Source organism: Leopardus geoffroyi, chromosome D4 (assembly GCF_018350155.1).
Source record: "Leopardus geoffroyi isolate Oge1 chromosome D4, O.geoffroyi_Oge1_pat1.0, whole genome shotgun sequence".
Taxonomy (NCBI): domain Eukaryota; kingdom Metazoa; phylum Chordata; class Mammalia; order Carnivora; family Felidae; genus Leopardus; species Leopardus geoffroyi.
Genome location: NC_059342.1, coordinates 82708486 through 82735350, shown reverse-complemented (window position 1 = coordinate 82735350; position 26865 = coordinate 82708486). Strand labels below are relative to the sequence as shown.

Sequence of the window (26865 nt, the reverse complement as noted above, 5' to 3'; positions counted from 1 at the left end):
CCAAATTGATCTTGTGACACGTGGCAGCCGAGGGGTGCAGGTGGCCAGGCCCTACCGTGTCTGTTTTTAATCCTTGGTGCACACGCCCAGCATCGATTGGGTGGCTGCTCTCTGTGCAGATGTTGGAAAATTCTGTGGTGCTCTTTTCCTTCCCTTCCCTCCTGTGTGTAGGAGTTAGAGGGCAGGGGTGGAGGTGGGGGGGCGAGGGCGGTGGGGACTTAGATACCTTCACCTAAAGCACGCTCAACCAACTGAGCCACCCAGGCACCCCACCTCTCTCCCTTTAACACACCTTCTGGGGGCGCCTGAGTGGCTCAGTTGGTTGAGTGTCTGACTTCGGCTCGGGTCATGATCTCACGGTCCATGAGTTCGAGCCCTGCATCAGGCTCTGTGCTGACAGCTCAGAGCTTGGAGCCTGCTTCAGATTCTGTGTCTCCCTCTCACTCTGACCTTCCCCCGTTCATGCTCTGTCTCTCTCTGTCTCAAAAATAAATAAACATTTAAAAAAAAAAAAAAAGGGGCGCCTGGGTGGCGCAGTCAGTTAAGCGTCCGACTTCAGCCAGGTCACGATCTCGCGGTCCGTGAGTTCGAGCCCCGCGTCGGGCTCTGGGCTGATGGCTCAGAGCCTGGAGCCTGTTTCCGATTCTGTGTCTCCCTCTCTCTCTGCCCCTCCCCCGTTCATGCTCTGTCTCTCTCTGTCCCAAAAAATAAATAAACGTTGAAAAAAAAAAAAATTTAAAAAAAAAAAAAAAAAAAAAAAAAACCTTCTGTCTAACATGCCCTCATTCCCCAGAGGCCTTGAGAGAGAAAACATAGACGATCCTTGTAAAGCACCGAGCACAGTGCCTGCCACACAGCAGTGGCTCGTACTCTTAACAGGCTTTTAAACCTTAGAACTTCCTTTTTTAAAAATGTTTGTTTGTTTGTTTGTTTGTTTGTTTATTTATTTTTGAGAGAGAAAGAGAGAAACAGAGTGTGAGCAGGGGAGGGGCAGAGAGAGGGAGAGACACAGAATCCGAAATGGGTTCCCGGCTCTGAGCTGTCAGCACAGGGCCAGACGCGGGGCTCAAACCCACAAGCCGGGAGATCATGACCTGAGCCGAAGTCGGTCGCTTAACCGACTGAGCCACCCCGGCGCCCCTGAACCTCAGAAGTTCTAAGGAGTGACTCAGTTTCTTAGTGACTATCATTTGCCGAGGATTTTTTATAGTCAGCAAGTAATCCTAGCTGGGCCTCACAGTAACTCTGTGAAGTAGACATCATCTCCACCCATTTTAGAGATGAGAAAAGTGATGCTTGGTAACCTAACCCAAGTCCCTCAAACGCAGAAAGGGGTTACCAGACTCTAAAACCCATGGTCTTTCCGGCATACTGAGCTCTCCCAGGACCCTCCACCTGCAGTCCCATGGAATCTGCCTTAGTGTGAAATACTGGGCCAGAGCCTTTGATGGAGAAAAAGTAATCATTAGCGGTGAGCTGGGCTTTCTGTGGAATCTCTGGGGCAGTGTTGGGGCTTGGCAAGACACAGAGGTGAAGAGAATTAACAATTATGCACTGAGCGCCTTTTCCGTGCCTAGGACTGTGCTGGGCCCTCGTGTGATTATGGTCTCATGTGTCCCCACCACAGCCTGGAGGAGGCAGAGCTATTTATCCAGCAGGCAGCCGAGACCACAGAGATGCTAAGAGGCCAAGCTGGCCACGGAGCCCGGGCCTGCCTCTCCGCACTCCTCACCAAGCAGCCTCTCCTTCAGCCAGCCCTACAGAGGGCTGCTCTCAGAATTCCCTGTAGAGACCTGGGATCCAAGGCAGGCAGGGACTCTCTTGCAAAGCGTGATCCGGGACAGGACTGCTCCTGCTGGAAAAGCTCAGGTATTGGAGACAGCTCCTGTGGATTCCGTGCGGTCTCACCAGCGTGGGGATCCGTGTGGACTGGGGGAGGCCCAGCCACACCAACCGGCAACCGAGGACTTGGGAAGGCAAACGTTACCCCAAGAAACACTCGAGTAGTACCCGCCTGTGCCACTGCTCTGGTGTAGGAGGCGAGCGGATCGGTACCCCGGGCTCTGCCCACCCTGCGCTGTGGTACCCTCGGGGCAATGTGCCTGGCAGAACCATTTCTCCTGAGCTTGGAAGTCGAAGAGGCCTGACCCGATTTGAATCACAGGTTGGCAATTCCTGACTGTATAAGTTCAGGCAAGACGTTTAATTCTCGGACCCTTAGTTTGATCATCTGTAAAATAGGTTCAGCAGCCCCCGGCCTGGTGAGGGTAGTGAGATCACATGTGTGTGGTGCCTGGCATGAGGTGGGCATGTATGCCACACTTCTGCCACCCCACACACCCTCTGCCAAGCAGGGTCACTATGGGACTAAATTGGGGGTCCTGGAAGGCTCGTGCTTTCTGGGCCCGGCAGCGCCCCGTGCCCCGGAATCTGCCCGCTGAGTGTACCCGTGTAAGCCTTTCCAGTATGCACCGCTGTCCGCTCCGGGTGACCCGGGGAGACACAGGGCCCCTCGAGGGCCTTGAAAAGAATGGCCCGACCGGCTCTCCTGTCAGGAGCCTCTGGCCCCCAGCCGGGCTTTACCACGTACTTGGCCACAAACGTCTGGTTAGCAGTGCGGCCGTTGGCCCCGGGGTGGCAGGAGCATGGGGGCTAGCCGTTCAGCCCTTCTGGAAGAAGCTTTGTAGCCAGGCACCTGTGGCTGGAGTTCAGATGTTACCAGAGGATTTAGATTTTCTTTTTAACAAGAAGAGAAAGGAAGGAGCAGAAGAAAGCCTTGCCAGTGTCTGGTGGACTAGGGGGAGTGGGCTGGGGCATGCAGGGGAGAGGCAGGCTGTGCCCGGCCGCATGTGAAGCGCTTTATAAGCTCTGTATTTATTATTTCTTGCTCACCATTAAAATCAAATGTACTCGGTGCTTTTGTATTCAATACACATTTAACCCTGCCGACTTAGATTTCTCAGGTTTTAAATCCAGTGGGGAATTGGCTGGTTTCCCAACTTTCCCCACAAGTCCCCCTTGAACAGAGCTCAAAATCCCTGTTTAGCATTTTCTCCCCTGGCGCTGCTGGGATCCCAACACTGGAGGGGCCGGTGGCTGTGGTGCGTGCGTGTGTTTTCTTCCCCCTCCCCTAGCCCCCGCCCCTGCTAAGCACCCCCCAAAGACGATGTGATCGCTGAAATCTGACGGGCCAGTAGTCGGCATCGTCTTGTGATTCGGGCTTCATTAAACCATTTTGTCTGTGTGTGTGTGTGTGTGTGTGTGTGTGTGTGTGTGTGTGTACGTGCACGCGTGCATGTGTGTGCCTGGTTGCGGCACCAGCTGAACGTCTGTGGCCGTGTGTGTGCACGCAAGTGTGTGATTCGTGCACGTACCTTCGACTCTCGTGAGTGTGTATTTGTGAGGCTGAATGCCGGCGCCTGGAGGCCTCTGTGCGTGGATGGTTGTCTGTGAGTGTAATTTGTGTCTGGCTTTGTCCACACCAGTCAGGTGTGTGTGACTCTGGGTGTGTCTGTAGCTGTGCAGGTGACTGACTGTCTCCGGGTCTGTTGTGCCTTCCTCTCCCTCCCCCGCCTCCCTGCCTCCCTGCTCCCCTCCCCCACCCCCTCTCCCTGCTCTGTCTGTTTTATCATCCCTAATGAAGCAGTCTTCTCCATCGATCCTGCTGATTGCCAACCCATTCCTTTTGTTTGTTGGCGCTGAGCCATTCGGCGGCACTCTGACAGCTCAGCTCGTCTAATTAGCTCTGTTGTTCTTTTTCCCCATGTTTCACCACGTTGCAAGTTCAGTTGAAGTTGCCACAAACTTAATCCCCCCATTTCAGCCACAAGTTCACATTCCAAACCCGCCTTTATTGTAGCGAGGAGCAGCCGTGTGCGAAGAGGACAGGCTGACAGGCCTTAATATCTGACCTTTCCCGAAACCCCCACCCCGGGACCTCTGGGGCAGGGCAGAACTGCTCCGTCAGCCCACGCTGCACATCCGCCTTTGTGCTGAAAAGTCTGGGGGAGCATTCCGACCCTGTGATCCTGCTGAGCAGCAGCGAGAGGGAGAGGAGTCTGGCTCTGGGCGGGGAAACCGGTTCAGAGTTTGAGCGGACGTAGCCTGGACGTCTGCTTCGGAGCAGACACGGTTCTGATAACCGTGGTAACAATAATAGCGACGTTATTATGCGCTTCTTAGACTCCAAGCAGCAACATTCACCTGTTCCTCAAAGTCTTGCTGAGTGACCACTGTAACACTACACACGGAGCAGGATGCTAGGCAAGGGTCATCCTGGATGGCATCTTCGAATTCAGAGATAGCCCACCCTCCTCCTCTTTTTTGTTACTGATAAGGTCACGGGGAAGCCCGGCTGGTGCCAGACTCCTTGCTGGTGCTTTCCCGCGACCATCTCATTGGATCCTCATTCAGAGTAACCCTGGTGAGGGGGAGGTTGGATCCTCATTCAGAGTAACCCTGGTGGAGGGGGTGGGGGGGGGTAATGGGGTGGGGGGAAGACCACAAGTTTCGTGGAATGCACTTGGCTGTTACCGTGTGTCTGATTTGCCAAACAAGGCTGAGATCAGACTGGCCACTCCACAGGAAAAACTTCGGTTAGATCAGACATGCAGAGACCTGAGGGCTTGATGAGACTCTATAAAGACTTGTCTTTCATGCAGCCAACTTCTGTAATCTGTGTTCCTCAGCCATTGTGCTGTGTTGCCCACAAATTGCTGGGGGGTGGGGAGCAGGAGGCTCAGGAAAGGGGGGGCAATAAACGGAATATGTGTGTGCTCTTCCTTGTCTTGTCTGAGGACCTCAGCAAATTGTGGCATTGTATCCACTTTGGCCCTTCATCTGCAGAGAGAGAGCCAGCCCTCTGCGTGGGGACGTCCAGGCATTTTTATTGGCAACAAAAGTCACAGATAGACTTTCTTGGTTTAGCTGTCTCCAGTCCCTCTCTGGCACTGGAAATGTTCAGAGATGATGGGGCCAAAATTAAAGCCACGTAACGTGGACTGGAACAGACGAGGATCCTTCTAAGGACACCTAGAAATTCTTAGCCTAACTCCCATCACAGGCTCTGGTGGGGGAGGAGGGAGGTGTCCTTTTCTGTGGGCCCACATCTTGTTGCCACAGGCCAGCTGTGAATTAGGAAGCTGTATGCTTCCCTGTCACGCACCCCCACCACCGACCCTCAAGCTAGGTCCCCGTGAATGTAGGAGCCCCACGGGGTGTGTGGCATCCAGGCCGAGCCGTGCTCAGGAGGACTGCACGGACACAACCTGGGGAACAGAAAAATGATTTTTATTGGTGCTCGGTGATGGCTATCACTTGCTTTATTCCCCGTTCCTCCTCAGGAAAATAAGCATCCTGTAATTCAGTTGTAAAAAGAAGGAAATAAGCACGTGTACCCTAGAAATAAAGCCCGAGTGAAACCTTTTCATTGTACCAAACCAGTTTCAGGGTTCTAGAAGAAGGCGAGGGGGGACTTACCATCAAGGAGGGCCTCCGCATCCCGGTCCTGCGTGGACGGTGTCTGGTCGAACTCCCACGGCAGCCCCGCAAGGAGGGGGCAGGTGGAGCTGTCCCCTCCTTGTAGATGAGGAGACCAAGCTCTTCAGAAGAACCTTTCCCACTTAAATAGGCCACGGATTTCCCGTGCAGGTATCTGCTGCACACTCAGTGCCACGTTCTCACGAGAAGCAGAGGCTTTGTAGCCTGTACTATGCAAATGCCTCCACGTTTGTTTTGGGGCTGCTCATCTAGATGTGTGGAATGTCCCTGTGTGGCTTTTCCAACTCACTCCTCGGGGACTTCCCTCTGTGCCCGCTGCAGGTGCGCCCTCCCCGTCCACATGTGGTAAAGAGACCAAAGAGCAACATCACGGTGGAAGGCCGGAGGACGTCCGTCTCAAGCCCCGAGCAGTGAGTACCCCGTCGCTCGCCTCCCCTCTGCCAGAGCCCAGTGGGCCAGGCCTTTGCGGGGTCCACGCTGCAACCCTGGCCTTTGAAAGGCTTCCTGGAGCCCTGAGCGGGTGTTTCAACAAAGAGGTCAGTCGGGGAGCTAGGCTTGATCTTCCGCATCGGTGTTTGCTCGCAGTTCTCATGCCGGCGGGAGGCCCCGGAGGCCTCCAGCCAGGCATCTGGGCTGGATTTTGAGTGGTGACACCCAGAGCGTACTCAGACAGGCTCAGAAGAAGGTTCCGGGCCTTTTCTTATGCCAAAGGTATAAGGTCAGCAGGAGAGAGCTAGGAACCTGGTCAAGGAGCTGACCCATTTAACAAGGGCCACCACCCTCCTAGGCCTGGGGTGCTCGAGGTCTCTAAAGCTTGGCTTTACACCCAGGACAGTCCTTATCCGTCGCCCCACACCCGTCAGTACTTTTGCTCACCTGTGCCATAGCATTTATTTTACTAGGGCTTGGCTTTTCCACTTCCCCTCGGGCCCAGAGTTCTGCAGGCAGGCACTGGGTGTTCTGCCCGGAAGCCAGCAGAGGGCCCGACTCAGAATCGATGCAGGACAGATGCTGGATAGACGAGGGAGATGACAGGTGGGCAAGCAACGCCTGAGATTGAGCTGCCCGGATGATGTGAGGCTTAAAGCGGCACACGGCCCCAAGTCCCGAACTGTCTGGAGTGCTTCCCTTTGTCCCAAGGCCCACAGCCCTGGGGCTCTCCCCAAACAACTCAGCAGCTACACACCAGCTTCCTGCGATGCTTTGAAAAAGTCCACGAAAGCCTCTCCGTCTAGGGTTTGTTAGGGGAACCAAAACTGTTGCCCCGGGGACCCTGAAGTCCCTTGGCTGAGGCGAGGAACTCGCCTCCTGTCTGCTCTACCTTCAGAAAAGTTGTCAGGAAACAAGCTAAAGGAAACGGCAGGCCCTAGCCAGAAAAGGAGCCAAAAGGAAGAAGAAATTCTGAAATGTCCACTTGTGGCCTAACCCAGGTTGCAGCACACTTGAGCTCTTCCAGGATTTCTGGTTTACAGTATGGCGTTGCTGGAGGCCACCGTGTTGTTACAGAACCAGCCAACCAAGGCCTACACAACCTTGCCCAGAAAGCAATGGGAGATGGCCTGTGTGTGTGTGTGTGTGCGCGCGCGCGAGCACGCACATCTTGAGAGATGCTTGGTTATGCGAACTGTGGAAGAGAGGAGTCCTGAAGTTGGTTGTAGGTACAACTTGTCCTCTGCACAATAGGACGGTGGGAATCTTAAGGAATAGTTTTGGCTCTGACTGGCATGGATTATGACTGCCCCCATGTGGAGAAAGTCCTCCATGGCTCCAGAGTTCCTCAGACCCTGAAGATTTCTCCTTAGGAAGAGATGAAATTAGTTTACTTTCCTTTAAAACCACGTCTTTAAAACCAGGCTAAACCTTTTAGACACCGTGCTGGGATAGAGAGTTGTGGGTCTGTAGATACTGAAATGCAAGCCTAGAGTCGCCGTGCATGCCCAAGAGCACCCAGAGCTAACAACACTCCACGTTTTACTGAAAACCATTTCCTATTTTGTGACCAGGGCACCAATTAGAGGTTAGAATTCCTGATTTCGTTCATTTATGCCGCTGCTGTCCCAGCCCAGTGATAGGGGAAGCCTCCTCAGTCCATGCCCCAGAGCCAGCGTCTGGCCATCCCATCATCCTGGTCGTTAGCCCAACTGCGCCGGTATCACTTTTCATTTCTTTGTGCAATACGCCTTGTTTTAGGTTTCTGTTCCGGAAACATTTGGGTTGAAATGAACCAGTGGGAACACGGGCACTAGTTCACTGGCAGTGATAGAACGCAAATGGCAGGTTCTCTGTCCGCCACGGCAGCTCCAGCCCTGCAGGTGGTAGAGAAGTACATTTGGGGATGTTATTCCAAGAGTTTCTGTTCGTATTTTTTTAGTGGGGGGGAGGGGTGCTGTTCTCCCCTAATACCAGCGACATTTCTGGTGCAACCGGGGTATTTTCCTGCATCTCTTCCCATGCTGCCTACCCATCCCCCCCACCTCCCCACCCCCACCCCCCACCCCCGTTGTGCTCCTCCACTTCCAAATGCCATGTCACAACAGCACTTGGATGTGTTTTTCTCAACTGTCATCAGCTCCAGCTGGCAAGACCAAGTTCTTGAAACACAGGAAGCATCCAGCGGAAAATATTTTAATAAAACAGACTCCTCATAAAATATTGTTCTGGGGGGGAAAGAAAGCAGCTCCACCAATCTGTCAGCATTGTGTTGGGAGACACGAGAAGACAAGCCGGCAGGCAGGAGCCAGATCCTAATGGGCCTTTGTTGCCGGTGGTTCCGTGTGGGGCACGTGGACTCGGTGCCTGGCCCTTTAATCTGGCCTGGATTTTCTGGACTCACGGATCTTTGTCTCCGCTGGGAATATCAAAGTGCATCGGCAACTTAGAGGGTTCGGACGGCAGCAAGAGACAGGAGATCTTTGAAGTGGAGCGAGAGGTTCCGTCCTCCCGGCTTCTGCCCCAACTCTCACTTCCAAATAGACCATTAAATAATTAACTTTGTGGACGGCAAGATGGAGCTGATTAACAATAAGACAGTCTCCTTGGCCTCCCGCAGCAGCTTGGAGTCTGGAATTCATCAAGGCCCAGGAATATCGGCTGCCAGCTCTCTGGCTGGCCCACCCATTGGACTCTAGTTCTTTCTTTCCAGATGATGTCCATCTGTCCATTCATGCATCCATTCATTGAGCAAATAGCTTCAAAACCCTACCAGGTGTGAGCTATTTGGGACCTTTTAAAGACGGCCTTTAAAGAGAATCCCCGTGCCAATTCTTTTTTGACTTGCGTTTCTCCAAAATGAAATTCTCTCCTATGTCAAATGCTCTTTCCGAATCAAAGGTGGGTGTCCCAGCCCCTGACAACCGTCTGATGACAACTGGAGGAACACTTCAGAAAGATTTCTGGGGAAAACATTCCCTCTGTTTTTCAGTTAACACCAGCTAATTAATATTCAGTGACTATTTCTTCTCCAGAAGTACTAGCTACTTCCATTATTATTCAGAACGGGCTGCCAGAATGCCCTGAGGATTCCCCAGGGGGAGAGCCAGGGCTGGGAGGGGTCAGGCACTGCGGGCTGGGGGGCAGAGACCAGTTAGCAGCAAGCACAGCCCAGCGCCTGTTGTGTTCTAGGCCCTCTTCAGCGGGTATTTGTTTCTTCTTCCACCGAATGGGAACTAGGGCTCAGAAAACGCGTTTGACCGGTGTTCCCGGGGTCATCTGGTCAGAAGGTGGCGGGGCCAGGACTCCACATGCTACTTGATTTCATTCTCTCCGCTACACTCTGCTGCCCACGGGGTCCCCTCGTCATTTTGGTGATTCTGTGTCCTAAGATGAGTTGCCCCACACGCTACCCTCTCTGTCTGGCTCCTTGAAGTTGGGATCTAGAGGCGTTCAGTCGTCTTCCTGGCAAAGAAGCAGTGTCCCCTGGTGCCTGAGTGCTTCTGCCTACGACCTTTACTGAACCATCCCTTAAGCTTGAGAAAGGTAGGTGGTGGCTTTCCCCTCTCACAGAGAAACTGAGGCTCAGAGAGAGATCTTCTAGAACCAGCTGAAGGTCTCTGGGCTAGAAAATGGTGCGATCGGCCGTCTGATAACACAGGCCTCACCCCTTCTTCGATACCATCCAAGCTTTTCCGTTACGAACCTAAGTATGACCATGAGTTACTGTGAGTAATGAGGACAGTGGGGGCTGCGGTGGGCACGAGGAGTTTCCCATCTCCCGCCTGTTAAAGGCTATTTCGGCCGCAGTGTGCATGGCTGTCAGGCCCCAACTTATTTTCCTTTTGGCCTGCCAGGTATCGGAGAATTTCTCATCCAACGTGACGCTTAGAAGGAGCCGGCGGCAAACTCTCAAAGGCAGCGCTGGGCTCAGTACCGCCCGCCCCTCAGGATGGCGCTCGGTGTGCAGACAGAGGAGTGGCCTGCTGGTCCCCAGGTGCCTCTCGTGGGCCGGGCTGCTCGTCATCTGTTCCCCGTGGTGGGGGCTGGGCAGTGGCCCTCGCAGACTTGCTGAGGGTACAGACAGAGTCACGTACAGCCTCCACCTCGCTTAATCTTCACGACAACCCAGAAGGGTAGGGCTGTCTTCTGAGCCTTAATGGCGAAGAGGCTTGCAGTCAGTATAGATCAGAGACGAGCCCCGTGCCGACCAGCTGCAGAGCCTGAACCCTTTTGACGGCACACCTTTGTCTCCCCTCCAGCGGGCGAGCCAGGCACCACCCCCACAGGAGTCCTGACTGGCTGCAGGCTGCGTATTTGAAGTTTCATTGTACTAAGTAGGAATGGTCAGGATTCAGGCACCGAGGGCCCACCAGCCATTGCCCTGCTCACCTCGCTGGCCAGATCTGTACAGCCTCTGCTCTTTTCAAGTGATTTTGTTTGTCTATAAAAATAACCCCATAACCTTACAATCCAGAAGTTGGGCAAAAGAGACAAGATCATTCTGAACCTCCCTGCCTACCAGCATTTCTGCAGGTTCCCCTCCGGTCTTTTTCCTATATATATCTTGTGGAGCTGCAGCGTCCTTGCAGTATTCCGCCCTGTGGACTTGCCCGTGTCCTTGTAACCCCTGCCGTGCGTGACTGTGCCAAGATCACATTTTGCGTCCATGCGTGGGCCGCCTCACCACGCCCCCTCCTATTGGATCTGTACACTGCTCTAGATTGGATCTGTAGACGTGAAACGCCAGAAAAAAATACCCCTGTTCTTAAACTTTTCTCATCTGATATCGTCATAAGGAATGGAATGATTAACCACTACCATTAATGCTGTCCAAGCACTTTATATACACCGTTTCATTTAATCCTCGCAAGAAATTTTGGGAGTGAGGGTAAGGTATCATTAGCTCTATATTATAGAAGAAGTAGCTGAGACCCTGAGAGGTTGTCACTGCCCTGTACCCTTACCCAGTCATAGAGGCAAATTTCTAAATTGCTAAATAACTTGCTGAAAGATTTGTACCACTTTGTACTCCCACCAAAACTCTGGACTGCCTGCGAATCTGAGTCTGGAGGGACCCAGAAGAGCATGTGGCTGCATTAGGAATCCTTTTTTTAAGTTTGTTTGTTTATTTACTTATTAGAGAGTGCAAGTGAGTGAGGAAGGGGCAGAGAGAGAGAGAGAGAGAGAGAGAGAATGAATCCCAAGCAGGTCCACACTGTTAGCACAGAGCCCCACGTGGGGCTTGAACTTACGAACCACGAGATCATGACCCGAGCCAAAACCAAGAGTCGGATGCTTAACCGACTGAGCCACCCAGGTGCCCCAGGAATCCTTCTGACCAAGGAGAAATTCCGCAGGCTGTGCTGGCTGGGCTCATAGTCTGTGCACCAAATGGCCAGCCCCCACTGCTTTGGAATTTGTAGAGTCTGATCATCCAAATTGCATTGCGTGACCCCAGCACCCAAAGCCCCAGAAGATTAAAATAAGATCAGAGGAAGCTGCCAGAAGCATTTAGTGAGAGCTCTACCCACAGACGAGGTCTCAGAACACTGCAGTTGTATCTCTTTGGGCCGGGTGCACACGTGCTCTGGCCAAAGACGATGTTCCACACCCTGCCGTGTCCTCAAGACCAGGGCTCAGCACAGCCCTGGTGGTGCTGGCCACAGAGCACAGCGGGTTAGAGCCCCGTTCCCTCCTACCCAGGCCCAGAGCTGCCCCAGGGGTGTGGTTGGTGAACTGTTGCCAGGGCAGTGGCCTAGGACTCTGGTGCCAGGGACAGACCTGGGTCAGCATCTTGCCCACTAGCTGCCAGCCAGAGACCCTGGGCAAGACTTTTTGCCTTTTTTTTCTTTTTTTTCTTTTTTTTTTTTAGAGAGCATGAGCTGAGGAGCAGAGGGGGAGAGAGAGAGAGAGAGAGAATGAATCCCAAGCAGGTCCACACTGTTAGCACAGAGCCCCACGCGGGGCTTGAACTTACGAACCACGAGATCATGACCCGAGCCGAAACCAAGAGTCGGATGCTTAACCGACTGAGCCACCCAGGTGCCCCAGGAATCCTTCTCTCCAAGGAGAAATTCCGCAGGCTGTGCTCTTTATGTCACACACACAGGGGTCTAGGAGCCCCTCCAGGGCAAGGGCCATGTGCCTCTTCAACTCCCAGACTGGAGCCTAGCTTAGGGCTCTGCTCGGGGACATTTACTGAATGAATGGACAAGGGAATCACTGAAGGCTTATAGCTCATAGCCCCCTGGAGATGGGGAAGGGATGTCAGTTAACCACAAATGTGGAAAGAGCGCCTACTGTGTGCCAAATATGATTGGGTGTGACTGTGAAGCTACCAGCACCTGTCCCGCCCAGGCCATCTAAGAGCCAGAAACTGCCATCAGCCCCAGGAGCAAGTCTCCAAGATGCCAGCTGGGCCCTGGGCCCCAGGGGTAGGGACAGCTCTCTCGGTACTGACCCCCTGGCAGCCTGCCAGGACCCACTCCCTGAGCAGCCAAGAGTTCAAACCCTGGAGCAGAGGGTCCCAGACCCAATTAGCAATGTGAAAGAGGCCCCTGACCCCACTCAGGCCCCCCTCCCCCTCTCCAGCAGTAGGTTCTGGGCCCTGGAGACAAAGCCACACAGCAGAAGTCAGACGTGGAGCCTGAGCCCAGACCGGAAAAGAAGGAACTGCTGAGGAGTCCCCAGGGATGCGCAGCGGCCCAGGCAAACACAGGTCTCCCTTGTCCCCAGCCACTTCTGCCTACCGCTCAGAGGGAAGGAGCCCTCCCAGGAGCTGTCATGACAGGGAGAGTTAGTTCCAGCTGAGAACCCAAGCCTTTAGCGCACCCCCGGGAGAGAAGGTGCTCCACCCCCAAGACCTGCTGCTTTCAGCCTCCTTTGAAAGTTTTGCCACCTCTCCTGAGCCCCTCCCTCTTCCAGGAGTCCCGTCACCCTTTCTCAGGGCCTGTTTCAGGCCCAGCCCTTCTACATGTCACCTTGGTTAACCTACTCTCCCCCCCCCCACACCCCCAAAAGTCATCACGGCTCAGGTGTGTTCACCTGTTCAGCCAGTGAGGGAACCAAGGCTCTAACAGGTGGAATGGTGGCCTTAGATCCCGGATGTGCATCTAGGTCTGCAGGGTCCCATGGCCACGTCCACTGCTTTCTCACCAGACACCCTGTCCTCCACCATTGCTCCCAGGGCCCCCACAGGAGACTCAGGCTCAGGGCAGGCAGAGGCGGTCCTTGGGGTGAGGGCTACTTGTTGTTTACAGTCTACACGGTTTCTCTTCTGGGTAGGAAATGTGTAGATGGTGTCCCCACCCCCGTCTTCTCTCTACCAAAGAGCCTGAAGAATGGGAAGGTGAAGCCTGGGTCCTTGTTCGGGCTTCTCTGCCTATGAGAAGGACTGGGAAGGACTTCTCAGGGCGTCTCGGGGATGGGTATGGAACATGTGAAGTTGACACTAGTGATTTTTCAAAAGAAAGGATGAATGAATGAACATAAACGTTGACAGACAGATGGAATGATGAAGAATGGAAAGATAAAGGGTACAGCCAACCCTCTCAAGAGAGAAAGAGATGAGGCCAAGCCAGTAAGGCCCCCTCCCCAGTCCTCACATCACCCCTTAATCTGGCACGTCACCTCAGTCCTCCTGTGGGTTCAAGGCCCTCCTCCACCACCTGGTCCCTACCAACCCTGCCAGTCTTTTCTTGAAACTCCCGCCCTGACCTCAAGCCCTTTGTGCCCACTCCTCCCAGAGACCCCTCCAGGCCATCCTGCAGCCTCCTCCATACTCAGCATTGGAAGCCCAGCTCCCACATCACCTCCCGCATGGAGCCTCAACCAAGAGCCCCTGAACCAGGGGTACCCCCCCCCCCCCACTGCCCTCTGGCAGGGCACGTTCCCAGTGGGGTGAGAAAAAGTTGATCTCACACCCACCCATCCCCACCAGACCAGTTGACCTGACAGGAAGAGCACCCTCTGCTGGTGATCTTGACTCATGACAGCAGTGATTCAGTCTTCCTGTTTTAGAGTAGATCCTCACGTACAACTGAGTGCAAAGATCCAGTGTCCAGCAGGCTCTGTATCTGTCTCCAGTTTTTCCTCCCTGAGAATGGTCCTAGCTCTTAACCCAGGTCACACAGAGAATAGCTCCAGTGCAGTTCTGGAGCTTCCCTTGGGGGCTGTGCACCAACTTGTTTCCCCCAAAGACCCTCTGACTTGCTTCAGGGCTCTGTTCTATTGTTTTCATCTATGCGTATGCCCGGGTGTGGTCTGGAGTCTTGGTCCTGTGTTATGGTGATGGAGAGATGGCATGGGAGTTCTGGAAGGCAGCTACGCTCACCCCTATACCACCAACACATGGCGTGGGAATTGTGATGTGCTACCATAGGCCCAACTGACCCGAACCCTCTAGGTTAGGGGACCTAACCCTGACCTAACCAGTTAGGGGACCACTAACCCTGACCAGGAAAGTCTTTGAAAGCAGGAGCCACCTTATGTTCGTCCTTGAACACCTAGGGAAGACCCTACACCAGATGAAAATGCCCCGAATCTGTCTGTTAGCAGGTGAATGTGGCATATGGATAGTAATTGAGTATGTACTATCCCTGGGCATGAGGCCAAGCCCTTTACGAATAATTTCATTCAACTTTGTGACAACACCATCAGGAGGGCTGTAGAACCCCCATTTTGCAGATAAGATATTGAGGTGCAGGGAGGTAAAATGACTTTCCCAAGGTCATCTGGCTGGGAAGTGGGGGGGTGATGGGAAGCTGCACAGAATGGCACATCTACTGGGCTGGCAGGACCTGGCCTTGTCCTGGGGCCCGTCCCCGCTCATCGGCCCAACAGGAGCCTTGTAATCAAAGGATGCCAGGGCGGCCATTTACAAAGTGAAGATCCTTTGTGCTGGAGTGAAATGATCCTTTAAAAAATGATCACCGGCTCCCCTTGTTACCTCTGGAGACCAAGTCCTTGCTGATTTTTCCCTTCCTTATCTCAAGTACATTTAAATGTCAATTAAATTTGAAATATCTACATTTGTCAGCATTTCATTTTGGGCCAGCGTGACGTGCTGCTGATTTGTCCACGCGATGTGACACATGAAAAAAACTCTCGAGATGCAGATCTTCCTCATTAAAAAATAAGCCCATGCGATCCCGGCACGGCGGAGAGCCACAGAGCACGTCCCCGCTTCCTGACGCCGTGTCTCTGACATGGTATTTAAAAAGGAACAGCCGCGCCTGTCACCACTGTCACACGCGTGCGCTAACCGGCGACACGTTAAACCAAACATTAGAAAGGGTTCGGGAAGTCATCTGCATGGGAACTCCGAGATGAGGTGGGCAGAGGCAGGAGCAGCCGTGGGAGATGATGGGGTCTGAATGGTGATGGACAGCGGGCCTTTCTTTCTCGCCAAGACTCTGGCAGCCCCTCGCTGGGTAGCCAAGTTCACCACGACCTGCCTTTTCACAGACAGCTCTTTGTGTGTAATCAAATCCAGGCGAGTGGTGGGTGGCAGACTGCAGGCTACTAGCTGAATTGGGTTAATGAGGGAAGAGGTACGCTTTTTTTTCCCCCCCGTATTCTGCCTTAAGCTAATAAAAAATTTAAACCTGGACATTTTCAACGATTCATCCTTTATCTCTGACAAATATCTGACTCTGTGTTTCAGAGGAGGACATGAGCAGCTGAATTTGAATCAGTTTATTTTGAAATCTCACCTTTTATTAAAAGTGGAAGGGGGCACACCCTGCCCCTTATCGCGTTGTTTCAGATACACAGAACTGAAGAGGCGGGATCACAAAGTGGTTTGGAGTCAAACAGATCCAGACTCCTGGCTCCACCTATGGCTGCCGTGTGACGCTGGGCAAGCGACTGGCCCTCTCTGAGCCTTAGCGTTCTCTGCCAAGTGAGCACGTGATAAAGGAATTAAGGAAACTGTACGGCCAGCGTTTAGCTTGCGTCGTCATCATCATCCATGTGGCCCGAAGCCTGAAAACACTCTGATCTGACCAAACCACCTGGCAAGAGTTTTCATCACTCTCGAGAGACAGACGGCATGTTCCGGAGATACCCTGGGCCTCTTGTGGAAGCCACCGTCCAGCCCGGCTGGCCTGGCCAGGCCAGGAGAGCTGACTGGAGAGGGAAGGTGGTTCCCTCCTGCCCCTCTCACCCTGCAGGCCTGCTACGCGACCACACCAATGTGGGGAGGCCCTGGACTCTGACAGGGGTGAGAACGACGGCAGCCGGGTTGAGTGAGGCCAAGGTCCAGCCCAGCACAAAGGCTGCTTGCTCTTCTGTGAATCCAGACCTTCCTGGCATTCGGCTCACGTGCCAAGCTGTGATTGCTGCTTTCTGGTCGAAGCCAGAGGAGGAGACCATACTTGGATGGGTGTTGGAAGGGCGCTCAGGATGGATTTGAGGGACACCAAAGAGCTTCATTCAGGTTGACCTAAGCAGAGGTGTGTGTCCCCTCGTACGCCTCTCCCAGCAGCCCGGCTGACGGGACAGTGAGGGCCCTGGCCTAGAATCTCTGCTTGTCACTCCCTGGCCAGGTCACGTGGTTACCTCTCTCTCCTTCACAGCGATGCCCAGTGCTCACCTAGCACTCGGGAAGTGCCTCTACCTGGAAGTGTGGGTGGGTGGGTGGGTGGGTGGGTGGATGGATGGATGGATGGTTGGATGGACGGACGGACGGACGGACAGACGAATGACAGTCCCATCCTCTGTAAAATCAGCACAGTGATACACCTCCCTGCTAGGCTGTTGGGAGGGGTGGAAATAATCTATGTAAAGCCCCTGGCACAGTGGATATTATTTTACACATTTTTCCAAGACTCCTGCCTGCTCCTATGTACTCAACACCCTCACCCCCAAATGTGGTCCCACTCTGCAGCCTCAACGTCTCAGAGGATAGATGGGGAACCTCAGGGGACACTTTTATACCGTAGCCCCAAGCTGATGAAAGGGACAGGTGCTGTGCTGGGGCTCCAGAAAGGTGGGTGACATGGATGGGGGCTGCCTCATCTCCCCAGCATACTGGCTTCCAGACATTTGACTGCAAACCTCCATCGCACTAATGTTGTGCCCCATGTGGGGATAAAGAGAAGAAGGAGCCAGGCCCCTGCCCTTGAGGAACTCGACTTAGAAACAGAATTGCAAGAGGTTAAATGGTATGGATGAAGTGCTAAAACATTCAGCCCAAGGGGAAGCTAGCTTCATCTAAGGGGAAAGCTCCAGCTGGGGATTCCAGGGCGACTTTCTAGAGGGCCCATTGAGCCAAGTCTTCAAGACCTCAGTCAGTGCAGCAGGCAGAGCGGGAAAAGATGTCACGGAGGTCTGCGGGGCGTGTAGGGGGGCGGCAGGAGGAGGCTGCAGGGGTGGACAGGCTCAGGCGGACAGCGTGGTGTTTATCCTGCCTGCAGCTGGCGCTGGGCAGTGCCTCCCTGCAGCCCTCACCCCTGCCCACCCAGCACATTCCAGAGCTCCCCAGAGTGGAGCAGGAGGCCACCCTCCTCTCCACCCTCCACCCCTCCTCACCTGCTCAGGAGAGCCGTCCGGTGCTGGATTTAAACAGTTGAGTAAATCATCCTGTGAATACCTGGATGTTATTATTCTTAACACTTACTGGGTCTACTCACCACACAACCAGCTGCCTCAGAATTGCTCTGCAGTGTCGTAGATTTGCAGGTGTCCAGCGGGAGAGTGACAAGGCTGAGTTGGTGAATCAGAGCAGGATTCCAGTGGCTGTGTGGGGTGGCCCATCTGTGCCTTGTTTTATGTCCCAGTGGGTGTGGCAGGAGCTGCGTGGCCTCGTTTCTGTGAATCACATCTTCTTGCCCTCTGTCCTGAGTCCGGAGGAGAACACCCCACCTAGGCTGATGCTATCTCTGGTCTGGGAAGGACAAGTCCCTGACACCCAGGCAGGCAGCCTGGGCAAGGGGAAGAGCCCAGCGACCCGCCACCTCCCTGCGTGTGGCCCTGGGCAAGTGGCTTCCCCTCTGGGAGCCTCGGTCTCCACCTCAGTATGAGGACAAACCGCTTAGCCTGCCTAACTTCCAAGGATGACGCAAGGAGTGAGGGGGTTTGGGTATGCGAGTGCCGGGGAGCTCTGCAGCTCTGGGAGCCAGCCCTGGGTTCTCCTTTTAAAAGAATAGCATATTCTTGGTGACAACTGCCTCAGCACTGGCGGTGGCAAATCACAGCCCAGCCTGCTCTCCTGGTCCACCAGGAATAGCTGCTGTCCATCACGGACCCTCCGGTGTGGTTCCCATTCACTCTTATGGACACGGTGCCTTTTTATGAAAGGAAACCTGGAAAGAAATGCATCAGAAAACAGAGAAAGGAGGGGTGCCTAGGCGGCTCAGTCCGTTAAGCCTCCGACTTTGGCTCAGGTCATGATCTCGTGGTTTACGGGTTCGAGCCTCGCGTCAGGCTCTGTGCTGACAGCTCAGAGCCTGGAGCCTGCTTCAGATTCTGTGTCTGCCTCTCTCTCTCTGCCCCTCCCCTGCTCATGCTCTGTCTCTCTCTGTCTCAAAAATAAATAAACATCAAAAAAATTAAAAAAAAAAAAAAAAAAAGGAAAGCAGAGAAAGGAGCCAGCTCTGGCTGGGGGTGTTGGAGAGGAGACTGCCCCCCACCCAGGCACCCCTATGCTCCCTGCTCCATCGTCCCCCGAACTTCACCTCTGCCCGCCTCACTGGTATCTGAGCATGCCCAGCCCGGTGTGTGGCGCCCAGATGTGACCCCGGGTCTGTCCGGCCCAGCTCCCCCTCTCCCAGGCCCGCACCTCTCCCGGGCCCTGGTCAGTGTATAATTCATGGCAGCCACGCGGACTTTCTCGGGGCTGCGTAGTGTTTGTGTTTATAGAGGTAGAGCTCACAGGTGGCTGACAAGGGAGATGTATTTTTTATAACAATGAATATTTAATTTCCACATCACAGATGAAAAAGACTCTCTGAAGAGGCATGTGAGGGAGACTCCAGAGAGCAGCCGCTAATCAGAAAAGGGCCTTCTAGCCAGGGCCCCTCCACGTGGCTCACTTTCTTCTTTAACTTTCTATTTTTATTTTTCCCTGATTATTGAAGTAGGTATGCACGTTGAAGAAAGTGTAGAAGACACAGAAAAATAAAAAGAGGCAGTGTGTGTGTGTGTGGGGGGGGGGGGGGGGATTCGCCCCTAATCCCGCTACATTTTGTGGACATTTAGGTACATCCCTTTCCAGTCTTTTTTCTGTGCGGTTTCCCGTAAGTAGCTGCGAGAGAATGCAGTGCAATTACAATTCTGCATCCTGGCTTTTAGATTCTTCTTTCTTAGGCACACTATAGTTGATGGGTGGGTAATATTCAGCCAACTGTACCATAATTCACTCCAGCAGACTCCTATTGCTGGAAGTTTAAGATGTCCCGTGTTTTGATATCCTCAGCATGGCAGCAGTGAATGTCTTTGTGTGTCCTTCTTTGCTACATTTAGGGTTTTCTAGACAGACGTGGGGTTGCGAGGTCATAGGTGGCTGGATCCGTGTTTAAGGCTCTCGACACCTATGGCAAACTCACGGTTTCTTTTCTGTTCGGGACCAGCTTCCTCACCTTGGGGGACCGGTCAGGCCTCCAGCGCCCTCTGGCCTTCTCCAGGGAGCCTCTACCCCAGGTTGGCAGGGGGAGGCGGGGGCCAGGCGCCGAACGCAGACGCCCCCCTCCCACCGGCCACATGGAGTTCTGAGGGTGCCTCCTAACTGCCTCTTCTCTCTTGTCTTCCTCTGCCCCAGCCTGGTAAAGCCCTTGCGACACTATGCGGTCTTCCTCTCCGAAGACTCCTCTGACGATGAATGCCAGCGGGAAGAGGGCCCGAGCTCTGGCTTCACCGAAAGCTTTTTCTTCTCCGCTCCCTTTGAATGGTCTCTCCTTCCTTCTTCCATTTCCCTGAGCTCTGCTTGGTGACTCTCCTGGGCCGCGTGGGGGAGGGGGGCCAGTGCTGCTTGCCCTTGTGTGCGGGGAGGGCTGTCTGGAGCCACTGCCTTCCGGTGCCCCTGTGCCACCACGTGGGGTGAGTGAGTGTCCCCCGTGTGTGCCTCTGCCCAGGGTGTTCGTTCTGCCAGCCCCGTGGGCTCGGTGGTGAGGAGTGAGGTGACGGGGGGGGTGGCAGGGCCGACAGGTGTGAGACGGGAGCATGAGTCTCTGTCCCTTACCCAGGAGACTGCACTTGACCGTTAATGGAAGTGGTTGTGGATGCCTGGGTCCTCCTCCAGCTCAGCACATCTCGGAAAACTACGGAGACGGAGGGTCAGATTTTAACCTTAAAAGAAAAAACACGTATTGATATGGAGCATATATGTTATTGCTGACAGATCCAAATGTTGTATCGATCTGCCTGACTTTAAGATAATTTATATCATCGCTGCTTATCGCCTGTGCCTCATGCTAATTATAAATTGCAACTTAGAAAGAAAAAAGAAGGTTCGCCCACAACCCAGCCACCGCCCAGTGTCAAGCTTCGGTAGTTACCCCTTCTTTACCAGTTCTTGCCCTTCTACCCACGAGTTTTTCCCAGCTGGGCTCAAGCAGAGGGACAGCTTTTGTCTGCGTTTGTTAACGAAGTTGTAATGTTTTTAATGGGAGCCTTTTAGAGAAGGGAGCTGCCCTTTGCTGAACACCCACGGGGCCACGACCAGCCTCTAGGCAGTGAGCTATTAAAACCATCTTAGGGAAGAAGGGATTCTTCCCCTCCAGCCCGTCCCAGTCCCTTCCCCTGAGCCAGGCCTGTGAGCTGCTCAGGGCACCTGATAAACCCACAACTTCTGCTCCTACCATCGCTCCCTGGGGTAGCAGGGTTCTGCCACCAGCTCACCTGTGACCACAAGCAAGTCAGTCCCCTCCCGTTGTCCTCACTTAGAAAGTGGTGGCCTAAGTCAGTGTTGCCCAAGTTTCACAGGCCACCTTTTCTGTACCTTGAATCTTTTTCTTTAAAATTTTTCTGTCAAAACTTCAAAAAACGAACCTCCTCAGCAATAATATCTCTAATATCATAGGCCTAATGTGTCAATTATTATCTCTACTGTTAGTTAAAATAAAGGTAGAACCATTGGAATAAGACCTGTTCATCCACATAATCAACTCAAAATCACCTTGCAGATAAAAACGCCCTGCCTGAGTGCTGTCCAAGGACCCCCCACCACAGAGTGTGGGGGTCTCGTTCTTTTTAAATTAATTGATGCCTTAATTATTTAAATAGTGAATAGCGCTCACTCCTTTGGCCATGACCTAAGAAAAGTAGAGGTTCTTGTGTGTAGTGTGTGTTATTAAACAGGAACTGGCTCATAAGTTAACTATACTGGAGTAAAAATAAATAAAAATAAGTCACACAGGAAAGGCAAGGAACTGGCCTACCGTAAGTCCAAATAAAATGGTTTCTTTTTAAAGAATACTATTTCCTTCCTTAAGTGTAAGGAGCACATTGACTTTTCTTTACCCCTTGGCTGTGTTCAAGCTTGGTTAAAAGGTCTTTAATTCCTTGGTCAGATGGCTCAGAGTCAGTGGAAACTTTTGAAGTCTCTCCAACTCGGCATCCATTGCTACCATTTGCTCTGTGACCTAGGGTGAGTTACTTAGCCTCTCTGAACTTCAGCAAGATACTAAAGGCTGATGGAGTCCTCCTGACTGCTGAGCCCTCTCTCTGCTGTCGGTTCCCTACCCTGGTTCCTACAAGTGTGACTTTGGGACCAGCAGGTGGCGCCCTTCCCCCACTTTACCAGAGCCGTGAGCGGTTTCTGCTGAGACACAGGGGACAGAGCCAGCCCTAGCCTCTGTCCTGGTCTTCACTAGAGTCAAGTCAGGGTTTATCCGGGCACCGTTGTCCATGTACCCAGTGGTGCCCTGGGGGCTGAGGCTTGTGAAAAAGGAAAGTCAGAGAAACCTTTCGTCACCTATGCCTGAGTCAAACGCACAGAAGGCTGTTAACAGCCTCTGTGCCTGCCATTTGCCAGGCACCGTGGTAGGTAGTTCACATAACCACCACCACCACCAGCAAGGGAGATACACTCTGGAATGGGGAAGAGGCTGAGGTTCAGAGAGGTTAAGAGACTTGCCCAAGGTCCGACAGCAAGTGATGGCAAGACCAGAGCTAGAACAGAGGTCAGCACAGGCTGAGGCCCAGACAGTTATTCCTGAGGGTCCCGAGGCATGCTGGGTAGTTATGCGGGGGGAGAATTTCTCCCAGCTCAGTTCCCCATGAGCCACGGGGAGGAATGGGCAGGCTGCCTGTTCCCTTTCTAATCACGTCCCGTTCCTCATGCCTCGTCTGGATGGCTTGCAAGCCCCCTCCCCAGTCATATGGTGGGTCCTGTGGTTTTCAGAGGAACTAAGTGGGTCTCCTTCGTGCAAATTAGAGCCAAAGCAATTTGCCCAGGGTCCCACAATAAACAACAGAACCCAAATTCAGCCCCAGGTCTGTCAGATTGCCAGTGCCCAGACTCCGGCACTCACGGGGACCCCAGGACACTCACCTGTCCCCAGGCCTCCCGGGTGTACTCTTCCTGGGGGTGGGGGCTGCTGGCTCCTCCCGTGGAGGCTCTGGGCGGGAGGATCCAGCCTGCTCTGCCTCCTCCCAGGCCTCAGCCATATCGGACACTCAAGGAGTCAGACAGCGCAGAAGGTGACGAGGCAGAGAGCCCAGAGCAGCGAGTGCGGGAGCCCACGGGCCCTGCCCCAGCTCCACCTGACCGAGCTGCCAGCATCGACCTCCTGGAAGATGTCTTCAACAACCTGGACATGGATGTCCCGCTGCAGCCACTGGGCCAGGCCAAGAGCTTGGAGGACCTTCGGACCCCCAAAGACCTGAGGGAGCAGCCAGGAACCTTTGACTATCAGGTATGATACCGGGGTGGGGTGGGTACCTGTCAGGGCCGGTGCCTTCCACACACGAGGCAGATACCCCCGTGTGACAGCGAAGGAGACCAAGGGAGAAACAGTGACTTTTCCAGGGTCCTCGGCCGATGCTCAGGGTCAGTCTGACTGCAAACCCTGCCGGGCGGGCCAACAGCCCGGCCAACAGCCAGTGAGCCACCCTCACAGCGATCACCGTAGAAGATGCTATGCCTGGTGGAAATCTACCCCTCACTACCATTTGTGCATCAGACAGGGGTGTGCTGGTGCTCCACTCTCCCAGGACCCCAGCCCCACCCCCAGGCGGGGCTTTGACCCCTGATCCAAGTGGGCGTGCTCCCGTGCCCATCAAGTCTCCTTGGAGAACCTTTGGATCAGAATTCCTGGATTCCGGATTATTTGCATGGGACCGCTGATCCGCCATCGCGACTTCCAATCTGTCTCATCCCCTCTCTGCGCCTGTCTCCCCACTTGCAAGTGGAGGCTGCTGAGTCTCTGGGTCTGTGGAACTGACAAGAGCTCCCGTGGGTCCAGTGATTCGAGCGCACCCTCCTGCAGGGAGTCCCCTGTTCCCCTGCCGCTGAGGACCAAGTCCGGGCCAAGAGAGGGGAAGTGGCGCCCAGGTAGTGTTGCTTGTGAGTGGCAGAGCCGGGACATGAGCCCAGTCCTGTTTTCCTGCCAGCCAGGGAAGAAACCTTTGCTCAGACCCCGTGCCTCACTCACCTTCAAGCTCACAGGTGATTAAAAGTGCCCACATGCTTTGAAAAGTAAAAAAGGCCCAGCCAGTAGACAGTCAATAAATGGAGTCATTTTCCTAAAACTGCTTGGCGACACTGACGTAAGAGGACAAGGGCTTTCTCTGGAATCCCTTTGTGCGGTGAGAAAAAAGCCTGACTTGGAGTCGGAAAAGAGGAAAACAGAGAAGCCTGGGCTTGGCGTCCGGACAGACCCGGGCTCTCTGCTGGTGCCCTGGGCCCGGCTGCTCTGAGTCCCAGGGACCCGATCGGCCACACGCCTGGGATCCCAGTCTCAGCGCCCACCCGGCACACGGGAGGGGCACGGGGATGGATATGTGCTGCCTTCCAGTCTGTCCAGGTCAGTCTCTGGTCACTGCCTCCCTCTTTCTCTCCAACAGAGGCTGGATCTGAGCAGGAGTGACAGGAGCCGCGGGATGCCAGTGGCCTTGAAGCTCACCCACCCGTACAACAAGCTCTGGAGCCTGGGCCAGGACGACATGGCCATCCCCAGCAAGCTCCCGGCCAGCTCCCCTGAGAAGCCCTCATCCCTGCTTGGGAGCTCCCTGGCTCTGCCCCGCAGGCCACCGGCCCAGGACAGCATCCTGAACCCCAGTGACAAGGAGGAGGCGCCCACCCCCACTCCGGGCAGCATTACCATCCCCCGGCCTCAGGGCAGGAAGACCCCGGAGTTGGGCATCGTGCCTCCGCCCCCCACTGCCCGCCCGGCCAAACTTCAGGCGGCCAGCGCCGCCCTCGGGGACTTCTCAGAGCGGCCGCAGGCTGAGTGGGAAAGGCGAGCCCCTCTGAGTCCAGCCCCGTTCCCCGGGCTCCTCCCCAGCGCCGCCCGCCAAGGACCCACTGAACCACTGCAGCCGCTCAGCCTGGCCCCAGGGGCTGCAGGCACAAGTGGTGACGCCCTGCTGGCCCTCCTGGACCCACTTAACACAGCCTGGCCAGGCAGTACCCTTCCACCAGGACCTTCAGCCCCAAATGTAGCCACCTCATTCACACCCCAGTTCAGCTTCCCCCCAACAGGGACCCCCACCCCATTTCCACAGCCATCGCTCAATCCCTTTGTGCCAACCGTGCCAGCGGCTCTGCCCGCCATGCCCCTGGTCTCCACACCAGCCGGGCCTTTTGGGGCCCCTCCTCCCCTGGGGCCAGCTTTTGCCCCCAGCCTCCTGCTGTCCAGTTCTGGCTTCTGTGTCCCACATAGATCTCAGCCCAACCTGTCTGCCCTCTCCATGCCTAACCTCTTCGGCCAGATGCCCATGGGTGCCCACACCAGTCCCCTGCAGCCCCTGGGCCCCCCAATGGTCGCCCCTTCAAGGATCCGAACATTGCCCCTGGCCCGCTCAAGTGCCAGGGCCGCTGAGGCCAAGCAGGGGCTGGCCCTGAGGCCCGGAGAAGCCCCCCTCCTTCCTCCCAGACCCCCACAGGGCCTGGAGCCAGCACTGCAGCCCTCTGCTCCTCAAGAGGCCAGAGACCCCTTTGAGGATTTGTTACGGAAAACCAAGCAAGATGTGAGCCCGGCCCCGGCCCCAGGCTCAGTAGAGCAGCTCAGGAAGCAGTGGGAGACCTTCGAGTGAGCCAGGCGCCGAGAGCGAGGGCAAGCCGGGCCACGCGCTGTGCTGCCCGCCGCTGTGCTCCGAGGCTGGCCGGCCCCGCTTCCCCTGCTGTTCTGTTTCCGCCCAGGTTCTGCCAGTGGGAAGGGATGGGTCCCCTTTCTGCCGCCCCTCTCCCCTCCACGCCACCCATCTCTGAGGTCTGGCCGCTAGCAGATGGTGCCAGTTCTGGCCTGGGAATGGACCCAGCTCCTGGGCGCCCACCCCAGTAGCCCTGCCATCACCCCTCCCCTGCACCCTTGATTAGGTTTTGCACTAAAGAGGTCAGCTGGGCGAATGACTGCCCCAGACCAAGTCCTACCCGCCGTCCCCCTGGAAACCTCCCGCCGGGAGCCCCAGGGCTCCACAAGGCCTCCCCTCCCCAGCCCTGTTCTCTTGCCCCAGCCACAGCCCGGCCCTGCACACCCCCGCAGGAACCAGCACAGGCATCGGTGGTGGCCTCGGTGTGAGCTCGTCTATACCAGACACATGTGGTCTGGAGTTTGGAGTAAGGAGCCCCCCTCCCGGGCTGGAGAGCCTGCCTACCTGGAAGGGCATTTACAACCCTCTCTAGCAATACCCTCACTCGTTCTTTCTTTGTTGAGTCTTCACCCAACCCCAACCTTCAGTTGTTTCTGGCTTGGGAGGGATTTGGGGCTGAGGGATCCTTGGGAACCCTCTGACAGCCAAACACAGTCGCAGCCAGCCCTGCGTGGGGGCTGGGAGCACCAGCAACTCTTGATTCGTAGAAGAGAAAATAGCAACAGGTACACTGAGTGCATCCGGAGGAGTTGGGCTGCCGTCCTGTGCTCTGCCTCTAGTATGTACTGAAATGGGGCCCAGCTTCTTGTCGCGTGGGACCTCGGGGGAAGAGCTGAGAAGCAGGCACCCAGATCCCAACTGGGAAGCCAAGCTGAATGCCACAGACTGATGCAAGAGTCCCAGCTGCTGTTCAGGAATGGGCAGGGGCTCTGAGCCCTTCTCCAGGCCCTGGGGGAGTGCACGAACTTGGCTTCTTGCAGCCTGGAGGCCAGAGAAGGGCCAGGAGCCACCCCCTCCCCCGCCCACATAGCGTAGAAATTCCTGAGGCCAACGTCACCAAAGCTAAATTGAAATGTTTTGTTATTGTTTCTTTTATCTATCTTTTCCTTTCTACTTTATTGATTTGACGATTCTTAAAATTGACTAGTTTCAATAAACCGAGTTAAAATACGGCCCAACCATTTAAGAAAACAACCATCTGAGACATGCAGGAAATTGTGAGCATTTTGACCTGATTTCTCATTTCCTATTTGTGAATGGTCAGACACACAGTCTCAGAGGTGTCTGACAGGGCCAGGGGCTCCTGGAGGCCCCCGGAACCCCAAGGAGCCTTGTCAACGTCTGAGGGACCCTGTGTGGGTCCGTGAGGCCGGGAGGGCTGGCCCGGAGTTTCTTGGACACCAGGTGCGAGGAGCTGCTGGCGCACAGCCCCTTCCTGAGCCGGTCATGGCCCCCTGGGCAAGTCCTCCCTCTGTCTCTCTCTCTCTCTCTCTCTCTCTCTCTCTCTCAATCTCTGTGTGTTCTCAGCCCGCTGAGGTGGCAAGGGAGCCACGTGGTGTCTGGGCACATGGGCACCTCCAGGATTCTCAGGTGTTTCCGCACCGGTTCCAGATCCGCCCACCCACCCCGGGCGGCCCCCCAAGCCCCGTCGGAGACAAAGTGTGAGATGAGGGATGCTGT

General features: G+C 54.8%; 1 protein-coding gene across 15 annotated transcripts in view; it reads left to right on the top strand.

Moving 5' to 3' along the window:
• Positions 1-26358, top strand: part of DENND1A (DENN domain containing 1A) — a 512085-nt gene extending 485727 nt beyond the window's left edge. For 8 of the 15 annotated variants that reach the window (XM_045470412.1, XM_045470408.1, XM_045470411.1 and 5 more), the window contains 4 exons: positions 5821-5909; positions 19691-19819; positions 22529-22787; positions 23938-26358. In XM_045470412.1, coding sequence (XP_045326368.1) covers positions 5821-5909; positions 19691-19819; positions 22529-22787; positions 23938-25128 — 1668 coding nt within the window. In that variant the 3' untranslated portion in view covers positions 25129-26358. Of the gene's footprint in view, positions 1-1577; positions 2700-5820; positions 5914-6111; positions 7997-8068; positions 15542-19690; positions 19820-20114; positions 22167-22528; positions 22788-23937 lie in introns of those variants that run through there. The other 7 variants (XM_045470416.1, XM_045470415.1, XM_045470419.1 and 4 more) reach the window with 6 other exon arrangements.
• The last annotated feature ends 507 nt before the right edge of the window (positions 26359-26865 follow it).